General features: G+C 34.8%; 1 protein-coding gene and 1 pseudogene across 1 annotated transcript; both read right to left on the reverse strand.

Moving 5' to 3' along the window:
* Positions 1-3506: 3506 nt before the first annotated feature.
* On the reverse strand, positions 3507-5749 carry LOC21406086 (S-norcoclaurine synthase 1). The gene is made up of 4 exons (XM_024170748.1): positions 5307-5749; positions 4707-4954; positions 4269-4593; positions 3507-3800 (listed from the first exon to the last, which is right to left on the reverse strand). Exons 1-4 carry the CDS (start codon positions 5571-5573, stop codon positions 3561-3563), a joined length of 1080 nt encoding a protein of 359 aa, XP_024026516.1. The 5' UTR covers positions 5574-5749; the 3' UTR covers positions 3507-3560.
* A 1037-nt stretch (positions 5750-6786) lies between these two features.
* Positions 6787-13677, reverse strand: LOC112093064 (annotated as a pseudogene).
* Between the last annotated feature and the right edge of the window lie 827 nt (positions 13678-14504).

A 14504-nucleotide genomic window follows, 5' to 3' on the forward strand; every position in this document is an offset into this window, starting at 1 on the left:
CACTTTTTCTAGGTGATTAAGGACCGGCTGCATTTAGGAGAAGTTTAGTTTGCAAAAATTTGATTTATTCTATTCTTGTGTTCATGTTTAGGTAAACATTTGTGGTTTAAGTTATGCTTTCAATATTGGTTGCAGGAATTCCATTTGAAATTTGGCATGTTCTTATCATAAATATTAAGACCATGCTGAATTTTAAATGGTGATCTTACGACGAATGTCATTCTTAAACTACTTAGTAGTGCCATTTGTTTCGTTTTTTCTGTTAAGAATACTAATAATAATATCAACATTGGGATTGTTGTTTAAAGATGTCTCGTCTTCAGTATTTTATGATATTTAGTTGAGATCTTTCTTTTTTTCCCCTTCTCATTGTGATATCTTCGTCTGCTTGAGTTTTCTCCCTCTCAACTCTTTTTATTGTTGTCCATCTCATTTGCTTTGCTAGAAAAGCTCCCATGACACTTGCTAGGTTTTGAACCTGGGACCTCCTATCCCAAAACCCCCTTTCTCACCATTTGAGCTAAACCCATCTGTGGCTTGCCCAGATGATGGGAGGGGGTTTTTGGGATATGGAGATTTTAAATTAGGTTTTGAGTTACTAGTCAAGCTTTATGAGATCTATCAAGCTTTTACTATCAAGCATCAAATACTCGTCATTGCCAATATTTTTGTTCTTGGCCGTATTCTTCTTCTGAAGATATGTTAAAGGACCTTTGGCGTTAATGCAGAGAAATGTTATTAGCCTCTGAATAAAAAGAGCCCTTGCGGCCTAATTACATGTCTCCGGATCAAAGTTCTCTGAAAGAATCGTCTTGAGGGGTAGTTGAAGTGACAAGGTGCTTGATCTTAAAATGTCACTTTTAATAGTCCATGTTATTCCTAGTTGGGAAGGAAAAATGGGGTTCATCTCCTTAGGGTTGAGTCGTGGGTCTCTCATATTGGGTAGGCCATGTGGGGTACATCGAGACTCGAATTCAATCTGTTAGGTTGAAAAACAATACTCTCAATGCTATGAATGACTAGGCTCTTGTTTGTTTCAATAACTTAAACTGTTGTTTAGGATTCAAACCTTAATTCATGATTTAAATTGGTGTTTGAGAGAGAAAAATTCAAGGACAATTCAAACTATTAACAATGGTTCGAGGACAATTTAGAGTCCGTTTGGTTGGAGGATTTGTTCTCTAATTCGAATAATGGTTCATGGTTCGTTATAGTATTTTCTTTTACAAAAAACACACGTAAATTGAAAATGGTTCTAATCTTATGGTTCTAATCCATGAATCAAACAGGCTCTCAAATTGTTGTTGATTTTAGAATTCACTTTCCCCTAAATTCTAATAATTTGAATTGTTGTAACAGTTCAATAGTTCTAGATTATACTTTTTCATTCTCTTCATTCAATATTAAAAATGTTATAATTTTTTTGTTTTAATTTTAATTGTGATGATTTTTTTAATGTGTTTGTAATAAAGAGAGGAACAAATCCCTACTTATATTGTATATTTTTTAATGTCATTTATAATAAGGTTTTTTAATAATTGTTATAAATCTCTAATGACAGTTTTTAACATTTTATCTAAACACAATTTAGATTTTATTACCAATTCAAATTATAATTTATTTGCATATCTAGATAAGAGTTTAGATTATAGTTTGAATAACTATAGTTTAGATTCTACAGTTTTAATTAAAAAGGTTCAAATTTTCAGAGTTTGAGTTGTTGAACTAAACAAGTCTTAGGCTTTTTGTATTTGTAAAAAAAACTGGGGAATGTTGCAATATCATTTTAATTGAAAACAAATAAGACAATAAAAAAGAATTGGAAGAAAACTAATTCTTCCTTTGCACTAATTCAGGGAGAAAATGCTTTCATCCTCGTGGGGATTTATCCACACTATTCGTATGGGTGGGTCTCATTTGATGAGATCCACTATATGTGAGTGGTGGGGATATATTCTCATGGGAACGAATATAATTTCTCCTTATGCATGTGTTTGAGTGTGTTTGAGAGGCTCTAAAAAAGAAGAGGAGAAAAACTTGTATAGACAGAAAACAAATATAGTCTTCTTTTTAAATTTTAGATTTATGTTAAATTTTGTTTGTCTTTATTTTTGAATTTTTATAATGGCCTTTAGGTTTTTTCTATAGTCAAGACAAAACAGGATGAGTTTCTGAAGTAGAGATGTTCAAATCATCTCTTTAAATGCCCTTGAAATACAGGGGATTGAAAGTGGTACAAATCAGTCTCTTCTAGCCGGTGCCAAGTCGCCAAACCAAATTGTTCTCTGTTTTATTGTTAGTATTATTATTATTATTATTATTGTTATTAAATGTAAGACTGTTTTATTATTATTTTTTTCTGCTTTGTGAGGAAAGTATATGAATATCTTATTGAGCTAAATGGATAGTTCCAAAAGTCACAAACTTCCTCCTTACAAGCCTATTAGTTTAAGTTTTCTCCTTATTTTATTTCTTTAGTTGTGTAACAAAATAAAAATGAAATAATCTTGTGGGCGTAAGTATGAAACTATCAATGGAGAATTTACTTTATTTTATCCATTTATATTTTAAATAGGCTTCAGTTTCATTTAAGAAGGCGGGCCTTGGCACCGCGGTGGGAGCGCTTGCGTTTGCACCCGGAGTCCAAGGTTCGAATCCCGAAAACGGTCTCTCCTTCGGGGGCTAAGGCCGTGTATATATGGGATTGAGCTTTCCCCTGAGCCTGACATAATACGGGAGCCTCTTTGGCATTACGGTCCGCCTTTTTATTTCTTTAGGCTTTGGTTTCATTTATCATGTGAATGACTTAAAAAGAATGCTGCAGCTTTCTTTGTTTCTTTTAGAGCCATCTAGAGCTCTTTTCATATAGAACAATGTTAAAGAGCACTACTGGTGTTTAACATCATACACTAATAGAATGTGGGTATCATAATTACAAGTATGACTTACTTTTTGTTAGTTGTGGTGCTCAACACCAGTGGTGTTCCTGAACATTTTTCTTTCCTGGGTCACATTTCTCCTTTGATATGTGGACCTTGACAAGCAGCATAGAAAGGTGTTTTTTCAGTGTTCATGACAACTCTGCTCAATTCTCGTATACTTTCCGTAGCTTACAATCTACACTTGTAAGCAACAACAAGAAGAGTAGATATTTAGCGGGTTAAGGTGTCCCTTCATTATCTCTCCTTTTTATGATTTTGCGAAGGACTATAGTGAGTAATGTGACTATCCATTTTCAGTAGTTGATTAATGTGGTTCTTATTGATGCATTCACATTGATTGACGAATGGAATTGGACGATCACTTTAAGTGTTGTTATTCTTAATAGTAAATTATAATTCCTACTTGTGAATTCTACCCATTTTGCTAATTTTTCATCACATTAGTCCCCTCGTTTTCACCTTTAGAAAGTATTTCCTCCTCCTCTTGTTTTTTTAAATACATTTGTCTTTAAACTTCACATCAATTTATAGAAAAAGAACACACTCATATCGTAGTTTTTTTTTTTTTTTTAAGAAAAAAAAAACAAGACACCTTACTATAGTTCTATTGAGTCACCACTATAGCTTCATGTGATCTATCAAGTTTTTACCATCAAGCTTTCTGCTTAGAAGAAGCCTCAAGTAATCCTCATTGCTTATAGTTTTGTACTTAGCTGGACTCTTTTTTACAAGTTCTGGTAAAGGACCAACCATGGCTTTTGTATGTGGACCATGAAATGCAGCAACAGAAATGCGGTTCTTCTCTGTGTTCACAACAGCTCTGTGCTCTATGCTTTTGTACTCTCCGTTGCTCATTATCTGCATTTGTTAGTAATGAGATTGGTAGATATTCACATGATTTAAATTGATTGGTAGATGTTCACCTGATTTAAATTGCAACTTTATCACCTCTCCTTCCTATGATTTTGCTAAGGATAGTTGGGACTAACATGAGTGTTTATTTTCAGTTGTTGATTAATGTGGTTCTTATTCCTCACATTGATCAATGTTTGAAAATGGACAATCATGACAGGTGTTAGGTGTTCTTATTCTTAGTAGTAGACTATGACTCTTTGTTCTTTCATTTGTGCCATTTGTGCACACGTGAGTTCTACATAGAAATATTAAGGAAACCTGCTCTTGCGCTGAAGTTTTTATGCCAAGTAATGGACAACTTTTTAGCCATGCCGAGTTATATTGGCCCTGACGTATGTGGTTGAAACTTGTCACATCACTAGGTGTAAAAACATTTAGTGAAAAAGTAAATACCAAGTATCGCTAACTTACCTCAATGACGTCACCTATGTTTACGATGAATGCATCTGGGATAGGTTTCACGGGTACCCATTTACCATATTTCTTAATTTGTAAACCTTGGCCATCATTCACGTGGAGTAGCAATGTCAATCCCGTGGCATCGGAATGGGGACTGATACCCAATGCCTTGTTTGCCTGCACACAAGGCGGGTAAAAGTTTGTTCTCAGCCCTTGCCTTCCATCCTCAAACAGACTAGTGACTGCCTCAGAATGGAGCCCCAGGTTCCAAGACATGAACCTCAATAGGTAGATTGCAACTTTATGTAATTCCTGCGAGTATTTGTCCATGCTCTCTCTAAAGACAGCAAATGAACAATTGTTAATTTCATTATAGATAGAATTATGCGTGTTGCATTTGTTACATTCAATTGCTTGGTATTTCTAAGAATTGTGACTTGAAGATTTTACCTGAAAGAAGTAGGATGTGTGGGCCAGAATCTCATGTTTCGCACGGAGACAGGTCGAGCGAGGAGGAAGAGCATGTCTCCCCAGTCAAGCTTTTGCTCTTCAGACTGAACAAAGGCTTGCCCATATCCTTCAATGCTATTTGGAAGCTGAGCGTAAGTTTTCTTCTTCTCTAGTGGTAGTTGGAAGAATTCATGTGTGTCAATCTTCATTTTCTCAACGACTTCCTTTGGTACTCCATGATTGATCAACTGCCTCACCATCACAATATAAAACCCAATGTCAAACTGCGTCCCATTTGAAGCAAGTTGTAAAGTTTACATGAGTCAACTACTTATAATTCTCATGTTTTTCCTTGTCCTATAATATTTTTGATTCTGGTATAACCTTTGTGACATTAGATATTCACAAATCAGTTGTCTCCAATATTCAACTGGATTAAGCTTGGGTAGATTTTTTGTTAGTAAAAACTAATGTAAAAAGCAATAGATATGAGCAAACTGTTGGTAAAAAATCTATGTATATATATACTACATAGATTTACATGATTCATAGTTCCTTTTAGTGTATTTTTTTGGGGTTAAGTTGTGTGAGTGACTGTACCTGAAAGAAGCCCCAGTCTCTACAAGCTGAGTGAAGTCTTGCCAATTCTTCATGGGGGCTTAATGGGTGTTTTTCATCAAGCAGTTTGCTCATATCAATTGTTGGAATCTCAAGCGAGTGATCTTCAACAGAAACCTGATCAAATTCAGCTTCAGGCCGGACATAGCGAGACGGGATTTCCTTGAGGTTCTCGGAAGCAAGAGCTTGAACATTCTCAACTGGGAGAGAGCCACCATAATCAATTCTCTGAAGCTGCTCATTCTCCATTTCCCTTGTAGAGCAGTTTTCGTTTGGTAATGTGAAACTGCCTCAGGAGCCATTATTTATTTATTTTTATTTTATTTTATTTTCTTGAAACCATTATTTTATGTTGATTGAAAAGTTTGGTAGGATAAGCTTTTCTTTTTTGGATGGGGCTTGAAAACTGACCCGTCCCTTTGAAATTTTTGCAGCTTTTATCAAAGTGGCCGTTTTCTTTCATCATGTTGTGATTGAAAAAGATGTATGTACTCAAAATGTAACACTGAAGTAAGTTATATGGAACATGGTGGCAGATGATATTTTATTGAGTGTTACATTTAGACAAAATTAGTGTTACAGGAATGCACAAATAATGTCATAAAGGCGGGCGAACAAAAAGTGTTAAAAACATTTGCCGGTAACACTTCCTACATTATTATTGGTCACTCCTCCAATCAAGCTTTAACATTTTTAGTCGAAAAGCATAGACTTCTTTTGTTATCTTGTTCTATATAATATAATAATTGCGCGCAATAATTATATTATATAGAACACGAGGACAAAAAAAATTTAGACTTTTCGCCTAAAAAAAGTTAAAGTTTGATTGGAGGAGTGACCAATAATTGTTATTGCACGCAATAATCACTTTAGAATTGCAGACTTTTGCATTCTGTATTATAATTTCATACTAATTTTCACTAATAAATAATACAACATAATCTTTCATGCAAATCATTGGTAAATAGTTAATTAAAGTGTTCCTAATATTATATTCATATTCATTGGAGTAATGCCCCTATTTTGTGAATAAACATGCTTCGTGTGAGCACTTCAATCAATTCACTTTCAACAAGCGGGTATATACTAGATAATACTATAATCTTTATTTAATAGGACAAGTTTATAAATTAGGAACTAGTTATGGGATGTTTTAAATATCATGGACTACAATGAGATTCACTCCTAAGATTGGGTACCAAAATTGAATTAACCCAATTTAATGTTCACTTCCTTGACTATCATTATATATATAAATGTATGCCAAAGAGATAAAAGCTTATCTCATTTTGAACATGTGTGTCTGCCGTGAGCCTATTTGCTCCCATTGTATTAACAAAAAATGAAACTACCAGAATTTAAAATTTATAGACACACGCAGGCACACACATTCAACCATTTGAGCTCGTTATAAGTGGCATTGTGAGCAACGTATAGTACAACTGGGATTGGTGTTGAGTAATCATTTCTCTAGCTTCAAATGATCTATAAGGTTCTTACCCTCAAGCTTGCTGTTCCAAAGACGCCTTAAAAAAATCCTCGTTGCTAATAGTTTTGTAGTTTGCTTTATTCTCTTTCACAAGATCTGGCAAAGGACCAACCATGGCTTTGATATGTGGACAGCAATAGAAAAGCGTTGCTGTTCTTGATTCACAACAGCTCTGTGCTCTATTCTTTTGTACACTCCGTTGCTCATTATCTGCATTAATTTGTAAGCAATAAAATCATACGACTGGAGTTAATTGTTATTGTTTTCAAAAATCAATGGTTGTAATTGTCAAAAAAAAAAATAAAAAATAAAAAAATCCAGACCATGAAAAGTTAAAGGTACATAATAAGTGCTAAAAGCCCTTGTCTATAAAACAAAGATTATTATCGTTCCTACTTTCTTGATAGATTGAATGTCTTTCATAAGGAATTAGAGGAAGATGTGACGATTTTTTCTAGAAAATCCCCAACAAAAAATACACACTATTCCTTCCTTTTAGATCGAATCGATCATAACCACTACCCACCACGAAATTGTGCACCACAAATATGAACTAATAAAAAGACCACCGATTCCATAGAAAGACATCACGATTCCTGGCGGAAAAAAGATTATTTGTTGAGAGGGAAAGAACGGTATAAAATTCCTACCATGATAACTAGAAGCTCCAACCAATAAAAACCCTAATAAACCTAAAAAAAGAATACTTTAAAGATAACTTTTAAAACGCTCAATATTGCACCCTGAATTTTAAATTAGTCCCACTTAATCTCTTCCGTTTGAAAATCTGTCAAAAAAAAATGGAGAAGAAGGGATTAAGTGAGACATTTTTTTTCCTATCGTTTTTAACAAAAATTATGATAAAAGGATTTGTGAGTCTAATTCAAAATTTAGTGGGTAAATTGAGAGTTTTTAGGACAGAGACACAAGTGAAAATAATCCTTAAAACAATAATGCCTAGATTAATATGAAACACCAGTTAATCATTATACCTCAATGATGTCGCCTATGTTAACAACAAATGCACCTGGGATGGCCTTCACAGGTAACCATTTACCATTCTTCTTAATCTGCAAACCTGGAACATCATTCACTTGGAGTAGAAGTGTCAACCCGGTTAGCCTGCACACAAGGCGGGTAAAAATTTATTCTTACCCCTTGTCTTCCACCCCCAAACACACTAGGAGGTATCTCTGAATTACGCCCCAAGTTTCTTGACATGAACTTCAGTAGGATCGTTGTAACTTTCTACAATTCCCACGAGTATTTCTCCAGGCTCTCTCTGAAGACCATATAATACAATTAATGAAACCCAAACTCAGGGTCTAGACTCCAAAGGGTTGTGGCAAATGTATTTTGTTTTCGAGAAAATTGTGGACACAAAATTGATTAACTTTATCGGAGAATTCTGTGGCAGAGTATGAAAGTGTTGGATTTTTGAAAGAGCAGAGGATGGAAGATGGAAATAGGCTAATAGATAGAGCAAACTTAAAGAACTAAGAGCAATCGGGAGAGCAAAAACAGATGAGCAAAAAATGGACAGCAACGTGTGTTTTCTGCTTTTTTTTTTACAGTAACTTCAATACATTATACATACATATATGGAGAGCACCATAGAGAGCAAGAAGACGTGGTCTTCAACAAAACAAAAACAAAAAAAAAAGATTTTGTCCACAGAAGTAAGGTACTCTCCCATACCATACACCGTATCCTCATTAATAACTTTGCTTCACAAACTACAAAAAAACAGAAGATGTGACAGCAAATGTGCCACAATCCACCTACTTCAACACTCCTGGCACTTTTGCTGGAAACTCCCAAACTCTTCCTTAGTTGTTCGAACCTTGTTTTGGGTAATGCTTTAGTCAAAACATCTGCAAACTGATCTTCAGAGCTGTAATGAGTTAACTTGACTTCTTCTTCTTTTTCTGCTTCTCTAATAAAATGATACTTGATTTTGATGTGCTTAGTTCTTCCATGAAATACAGGATTTTTTTTCATAACTATAGCAGATTGATTGTCACAAAAAATTACAGTAGCATTCTCTTGCATGTGATGCAAGTCTTCAAGAACTTTTCTTAGCCAAATGGCTTGATTGACAGCAACAGTAGCAGCAATATACTCTGCTTCAGCTGTTGATTGAGCTACCACATCCTGCTTTCTAGAATTCCAGCTGATCATGCCAGAACCAATGGTAAAAATATAGCCTGAGGTACTCTTCATATCATCAAGTAAGCCACCCCAATCACTATCCACATATTCAATCAACTGAACCTCATCTTCTTTCTTGAACCAAACACCAAAATCTGTTGTTCCTTTCACATATCTTAATACTCTTTTTGTAACCTTAAAGTGTATTTCACTTGGAGCTTGCATAAATCTTGACAATAAACTTGTAGCAAACATAATATCATGTCGTGTTACTGTCAAGTATAGCAAACAACCAATTAAACTTCTATAAATTCCAGCATCAATTTTATCACTTCCATCTTCTTTGCTTAATTTCTCGTTCAAAACCGGCGGAGTGCTAACATCTTTACAATTCTCCATGCCAAACTTTTTCAGCACATCTTTAGCATATTTTTCTTGGCTTATGAAAATTCCTTGCTCAGTTTGAAGAATTTCCATACCAAGAAAATATGACATTTCTCCCAAATCAATCATCTCAAACACATTTTACATTTCTTTTTTGAACTTTTGCACTAAAGCAATGTTGCTGCTAGTAATGAGAAGATCATCAACATACAAAGAAATGATTAATAAAATGTTAGCACTCCAGCCCTCAGGTTTGTGTATGCGAGAAGGAGTAGTCTAGAACAAAGGGAGTCCTAACATAAATCATCACCTACTTGTTGCACGTAGAGAGTGGCCTCACTAGGACTTCTTTTGAACCCCAATTGCAGCAAATGATCATCTATCCTGCTATACCAAGCTCTCGGTGCTTGCTTTAGTCCATACAAGACCTTCTTGAGCTGATACACTTTGTCTTCATTTCCTTTTTTTAAGAAAACATGGGGGTTGCTCCACAAATATCTCCTCCTTCAAGTAGCCATTAAGAAATGCAGATTTGACATCAAGTTGGAAAATCTTCCAACCTTTTTGAGCTGCTAAAATGATCAACAATCTTATAGTATCATGCCTTGCCACTGGAGCAAAGGTGTCAGAAAAATCTACTCTAAATTGTTGAGAGTAACCTTTGACAACTAACCTTGTTTTTAACTTGTTAACAGAACCATCTGGATTCAACTTAGTTTTGAAAACTCATTTTACACCAATCACCTTTTTATCAGTAGGCCTTTCTACTAGCTACCAAGTATCATTTTTTTTGATCATATTCAGCTCCTCCTCCATTGCAGCTGTCCAACTAGCTAACTTTATAGCCTCATCATGATTAGCATGCTCCACTAAAGCCACATTACATCTCTCATAGATCTCATCCAGAGGTCTTGTACCTCTAACAAAGATTTCTTCATCAATATCATTCTCAAGATCAAGTTGATCTTCGACAACAAGTTGATCTCCTATGACAGCCACATCTCTTTTAACATGGTTACTATTTTTAGACTTGGTTTCAGTCTTCTCCCAATCCCAATATGCTCCTTCATCAATCTTTACATCTATGCTAATAATCACCTTTTCGGATTGCAAGTTGAAGATTTTGTAACCTTTGGCGTTGCTACTATATCCCAAAAGAATCCCAACATCTGCCTTCTGATCTAGCTTGCTTCTTTTGACATCAGGAACATGAACATAACAAATACTTCCAAAAATTCTTAGATGGTCAACATTAGGTTTGACTCCATACCAAACTTCATATGGGGTCTTATCCTTCAAAGCTTTTGTAGGCAGCCTATTTAACAAATAAACAGCAGTAGTAACTGCTTCTGCCCAAAACTTCTTAGGAAGCTTCTTCTCGAACAAAAGACATATGGCCATCTCCATGACAGTTTTATTCTTTCTCTCACTTACTCTATTTTGCTGAGGAGTATAACTAACAGTGAGCTGATGATGAATCCTTTCTTGTTTGAAAAATTCTTCAAATTTTTCACAAGTGTACTCAGTACCACTGTCAGTTCTAATCCCCTTTATTTTGTAGCCACTTTGATTCTCCACAAAGACTTTGAAATTATGAAATACACTTGAAGCTTCAGACTTTTGCTTCAAAATGTACACCCAACACATCCTTGTAAAGTCATCAATAAAGAGAATAAAATATCTGCTACCACCCAAAGAAGGTATTCTCCTAGGACCACAAATATCTGAGTGAATGAGCTGCAATTTTTCAGTTGCTCTCCATGCTGAATTTTTTGGAAAAGGCAATTTGTTTTGCTTTCCAAATTGGCACACATCACATACACCAGCACAATCATGAATAGCATGCATATTCTGAACTAGACTTTTGCTAAGCAAGTCCTTCAATGATGAGAAATTAATGCCCAAATCTTTTATGCCAAAGAGATGATTCATCAACTAAACTAGTAAAAGCATGCTTCTTGGACTGCTGCCATTCCAATTGAAAGCTTATATTTTTCATTTTGATTGTCATCAACTCATTATCAGCAGGATCTATTATAGTGCATTTCAAATTCTTGAACAACAAGGTATAATTTTTTTCAAGCATTTGCCCAACACTTAATATATTTTGATCTAACTTTGGCACAAATAGAACATCAGGAATATATTTGGTACCTGATGGAGTTTCCATAGCAACAACTCCTTTTCATTCAACTTCCAAATACTTTCCACCGCCAACTTTGACTTTTGAAGAATATGATCTATCTAGCTCCTTGAACATACTAAATTCTGATGTCATGTGATTAGTGCATCCACTATCCACCAACCAAGCTTTTGTTGTGCTGTTGGTAGCATAACAAGTAGCAACAAAAACTATTTCTTCTTGTTGCTGATCTTCTACAACTTGTGTCTGCTGTTTTTGCTGCTCCTTTTTGCTTTTACACACCTTTTCCACATGACCAAATTTTTTACATGCTCTACACTGCACTCCAGGCCTATACCAACAATACTTCTTAGTGTGAGAAGTTTTTTTACAGTGTGAACATGGAGGGTATTTGCCTTTTTTCTCTCCTGGTTTGCTTGAGCCAGCATCTTTTATGTCTCCAACAACCTTTTTTCCACCCGAACATGCATAAGCTTTGCCTTTTTGCTTGGCCATAAAAGCTCCTTCATTATTCTCCTCCATCCTTAATAATCTTCTCTGTTCAGTCGCTTGTAGAGCATTTACAAGCTTTGACAAAGATATTTTGCTAAGATCTTTGGAGTCTTCAAGAGAGGATATTTTTGACTCAAACCTCTCAGGAAGACTCACCAAGACTTTCTCCACCACTCTTTCATCAGCAAGCTTTTCACCAAACAATCTGATTTGATTTACAACCTTCATAAGCTTGTCAGAAAACTCTTTGACAGTTTCTGTATCCTTCATCTTCAAAGCCTCAAACTCTCTCCTCAAGTTCAAAACTTGCATTTGCCTTGTTCTGTCACTACATTGAAACTCCTCCTCAAGCTTGTCCCAAGCCTCTTTTGCTGTTTCACAAATCATAATTCTTGTGAATATCACTTCTGACACAACAGAGTGTATAAGAGACACGGCTTTGAACTTATTTGCAACTTCTTCGCTATGTTGCTTTAATGGGCAACTGTTGGATTTTCTCTCAAGGGTAGTGGATCTTTATCTGTCTCTACCACCTCCCATAAATCAAAGGCTCTTAAATAAGCCTTCATTTTCACTGCCCTTATTTGATAATTCTCTCCAGCAAACAGAGGAGGTGTAAGGCTAGAAAACTGCTTGAAGCCATTGAAGAAGATTTTTTTTTTTTTAGGCTTTTGGTGAGGATAATCTTACTGGTTTTCTCTCAAACTCTCACAGTCCCACAAAGAACAAGTGGGCTCTGATACCAATTGTTGGATTTTTGAAAGAGCAGAGGATGGAAGATGGAAATAGGCTAATAGATAGAGCAAACTTAAAGAACTAAGAGCAATCGGAAGAGCAAAAACAGATGAGCAAAAAATGGACAGCAACGTGTGTTTTCTGCTTTTTTTTACAGTAACTTCAATACATTATATATACATATGTGGAGAGAGACAGAGAGAGCAAGAAGACGTGATCTTCAACAAAATAAAAACAAAAAAAAAATGATTTTGTCCACAGAAGTAAGGTACTCTCCCATACCATACACCATACCCTCATTAATAACTTTGCTTCACAAACTACAAAAAAACAGAAGATGTGACAGCAAATGTGCCACAATCCACCTCTTCAACAGAAAGAATAAATCTAAGTGTAAGACATAATTCTAAACATCAAATCACATCATAATCATATTAACTAATTAAAAATATAGGGTAGTTTAACAGAACTTTATAGTTCAAAATTATACCTTTTATTATTATTATTATTCGGTATCCTACAAGAGAAACTCTCAATTTTATTTTATTGCCTGAAAGAAGGGGAATGAGTTACATGAGTAGGCCAGAATCTCATATCTCTTAGGGAGACAGGATGAGGAATAATGAAGAGCATGTCTGCCCAATCAAGCTTTTGCTCTTCAGACACAACAAAGGCTTGTCCATATCCTTCAAGGTTATTGGGAAGCTGACCAAAAACTTTCTTCTTCTCCAATGGTAGTTGGAAAAACTCCTCTGTACTCAATCTTCATTTTTCTCAATCACTTCTTATGGTATTCCATGATTGATTAACTGGCTCACCGTCACAATTAGTAACTTCAAACTAAGTTCTATTTGAGTAAGTTTACCGTGGAAAATATTTATAAGTAAGGGATACCCACGTAAACAAAAGAAAACAAGATCTACTGTTATATTTTCCTGTCTCATTAGTTGTCCATTCATTATTTATTTCTCATGTCATTTAAATTTAATAAATTAACACGTCAATAGGAACTAAGGGTCCGTTTAGTTTGCTGATTCGAGTTGAGATGCGACTTTATGTGAGAGCTTTTTACTGTAGTAAAAAAGTTAGACGTGACTGTTTCTGAGAGCTTTTTACTGTAGCAAAACTCAAATTCTAAACTCGAATTAGTGAAATGAATGGAAATATTGTCCTAGAAGCATAAGATGTAATAGGATATTTATTATTTATTTAATAAAAGAGTTTATTCATCATTTTATGTGTATATATTTGTGAATATTTTATGAATATCAATGAAAATTCCATGATTATTTATGTGACTTTAAATATGGTATATAAGTGTTATATGTGAGAGGATAATGTTTAAGGATAATAATCAAAAAGCGATGTTCGTAATAAATTTAATTAAAGTTTAGAATATTTAATTAGAACATTACTAATACATGTCATTCCCATTAAGAATGGAACGGTGTTATCCGCACTGTTAATATGGTGAGATATTGAATGAGTGTATTTCGCATAATGAGATTATGTGGAACAGGGACACAGACACAATATGAATTTCTAATAATTTCCGTTAAGAATAGAAATTCTAATTGAGTCTACCGATGGTCATATATAGAATGATCTTAATCCTGAGTTCTTAATAGACTCCTATTTATAGATTTGTGTCTTTTGATTTACTCGGTACGGATTCTGAGATCCTGAATCCTATTCCTTGTATTTTGGAGACATGATGAAGTAGGTAGCTGGGAATCTTATTATACGAGATGGAATCCATTCCTTCTTGAGAAAGAAGTAGATAAAT

This window comes from Morus notabilis, unplaced genomic scaffold (assembly GCF_000414095.1).
Source record: "Morus notabilis unplaced genomic scaffold, ASM41409v2 Scaffold69, whole genome shotgun sequence".
Taxonomy (NCBI): domain Eukaryota; kingdom Viridiplantae; phylum Streptophyta; class Magnoliopsida; order Rosales; family Moraceae; genus Morus; species Morus notabilis.

What these genes read in the sequence shown, in the direction of transcription:
- LOC21406086 (XM_024170748.1), bottom strand. Translation starts at nt 5,573, where the DNA reads ATGGAGAATGAGCAGCTTCAGAGAATTGATTATGGTGGCTCTCTCCCA. An exon ending in GAGACTGGGGCTTCTTTCAG is followed by an intron (nt 4,955 to 5,306) that starts GTACAGTCACTC and finishes ATGGTGAGGCAG; the next exon opens with TTGATCAATCATGGAGTACC. An exon ending in ACACATCCTACTTCTTTCAG is followed by an intron (nt 4,594 to 4,706) that starts GTAAAATCTTCA and finishes TGCTGTCTTTAG; the next exon opens with AGAGAGCATGGACAAATACT.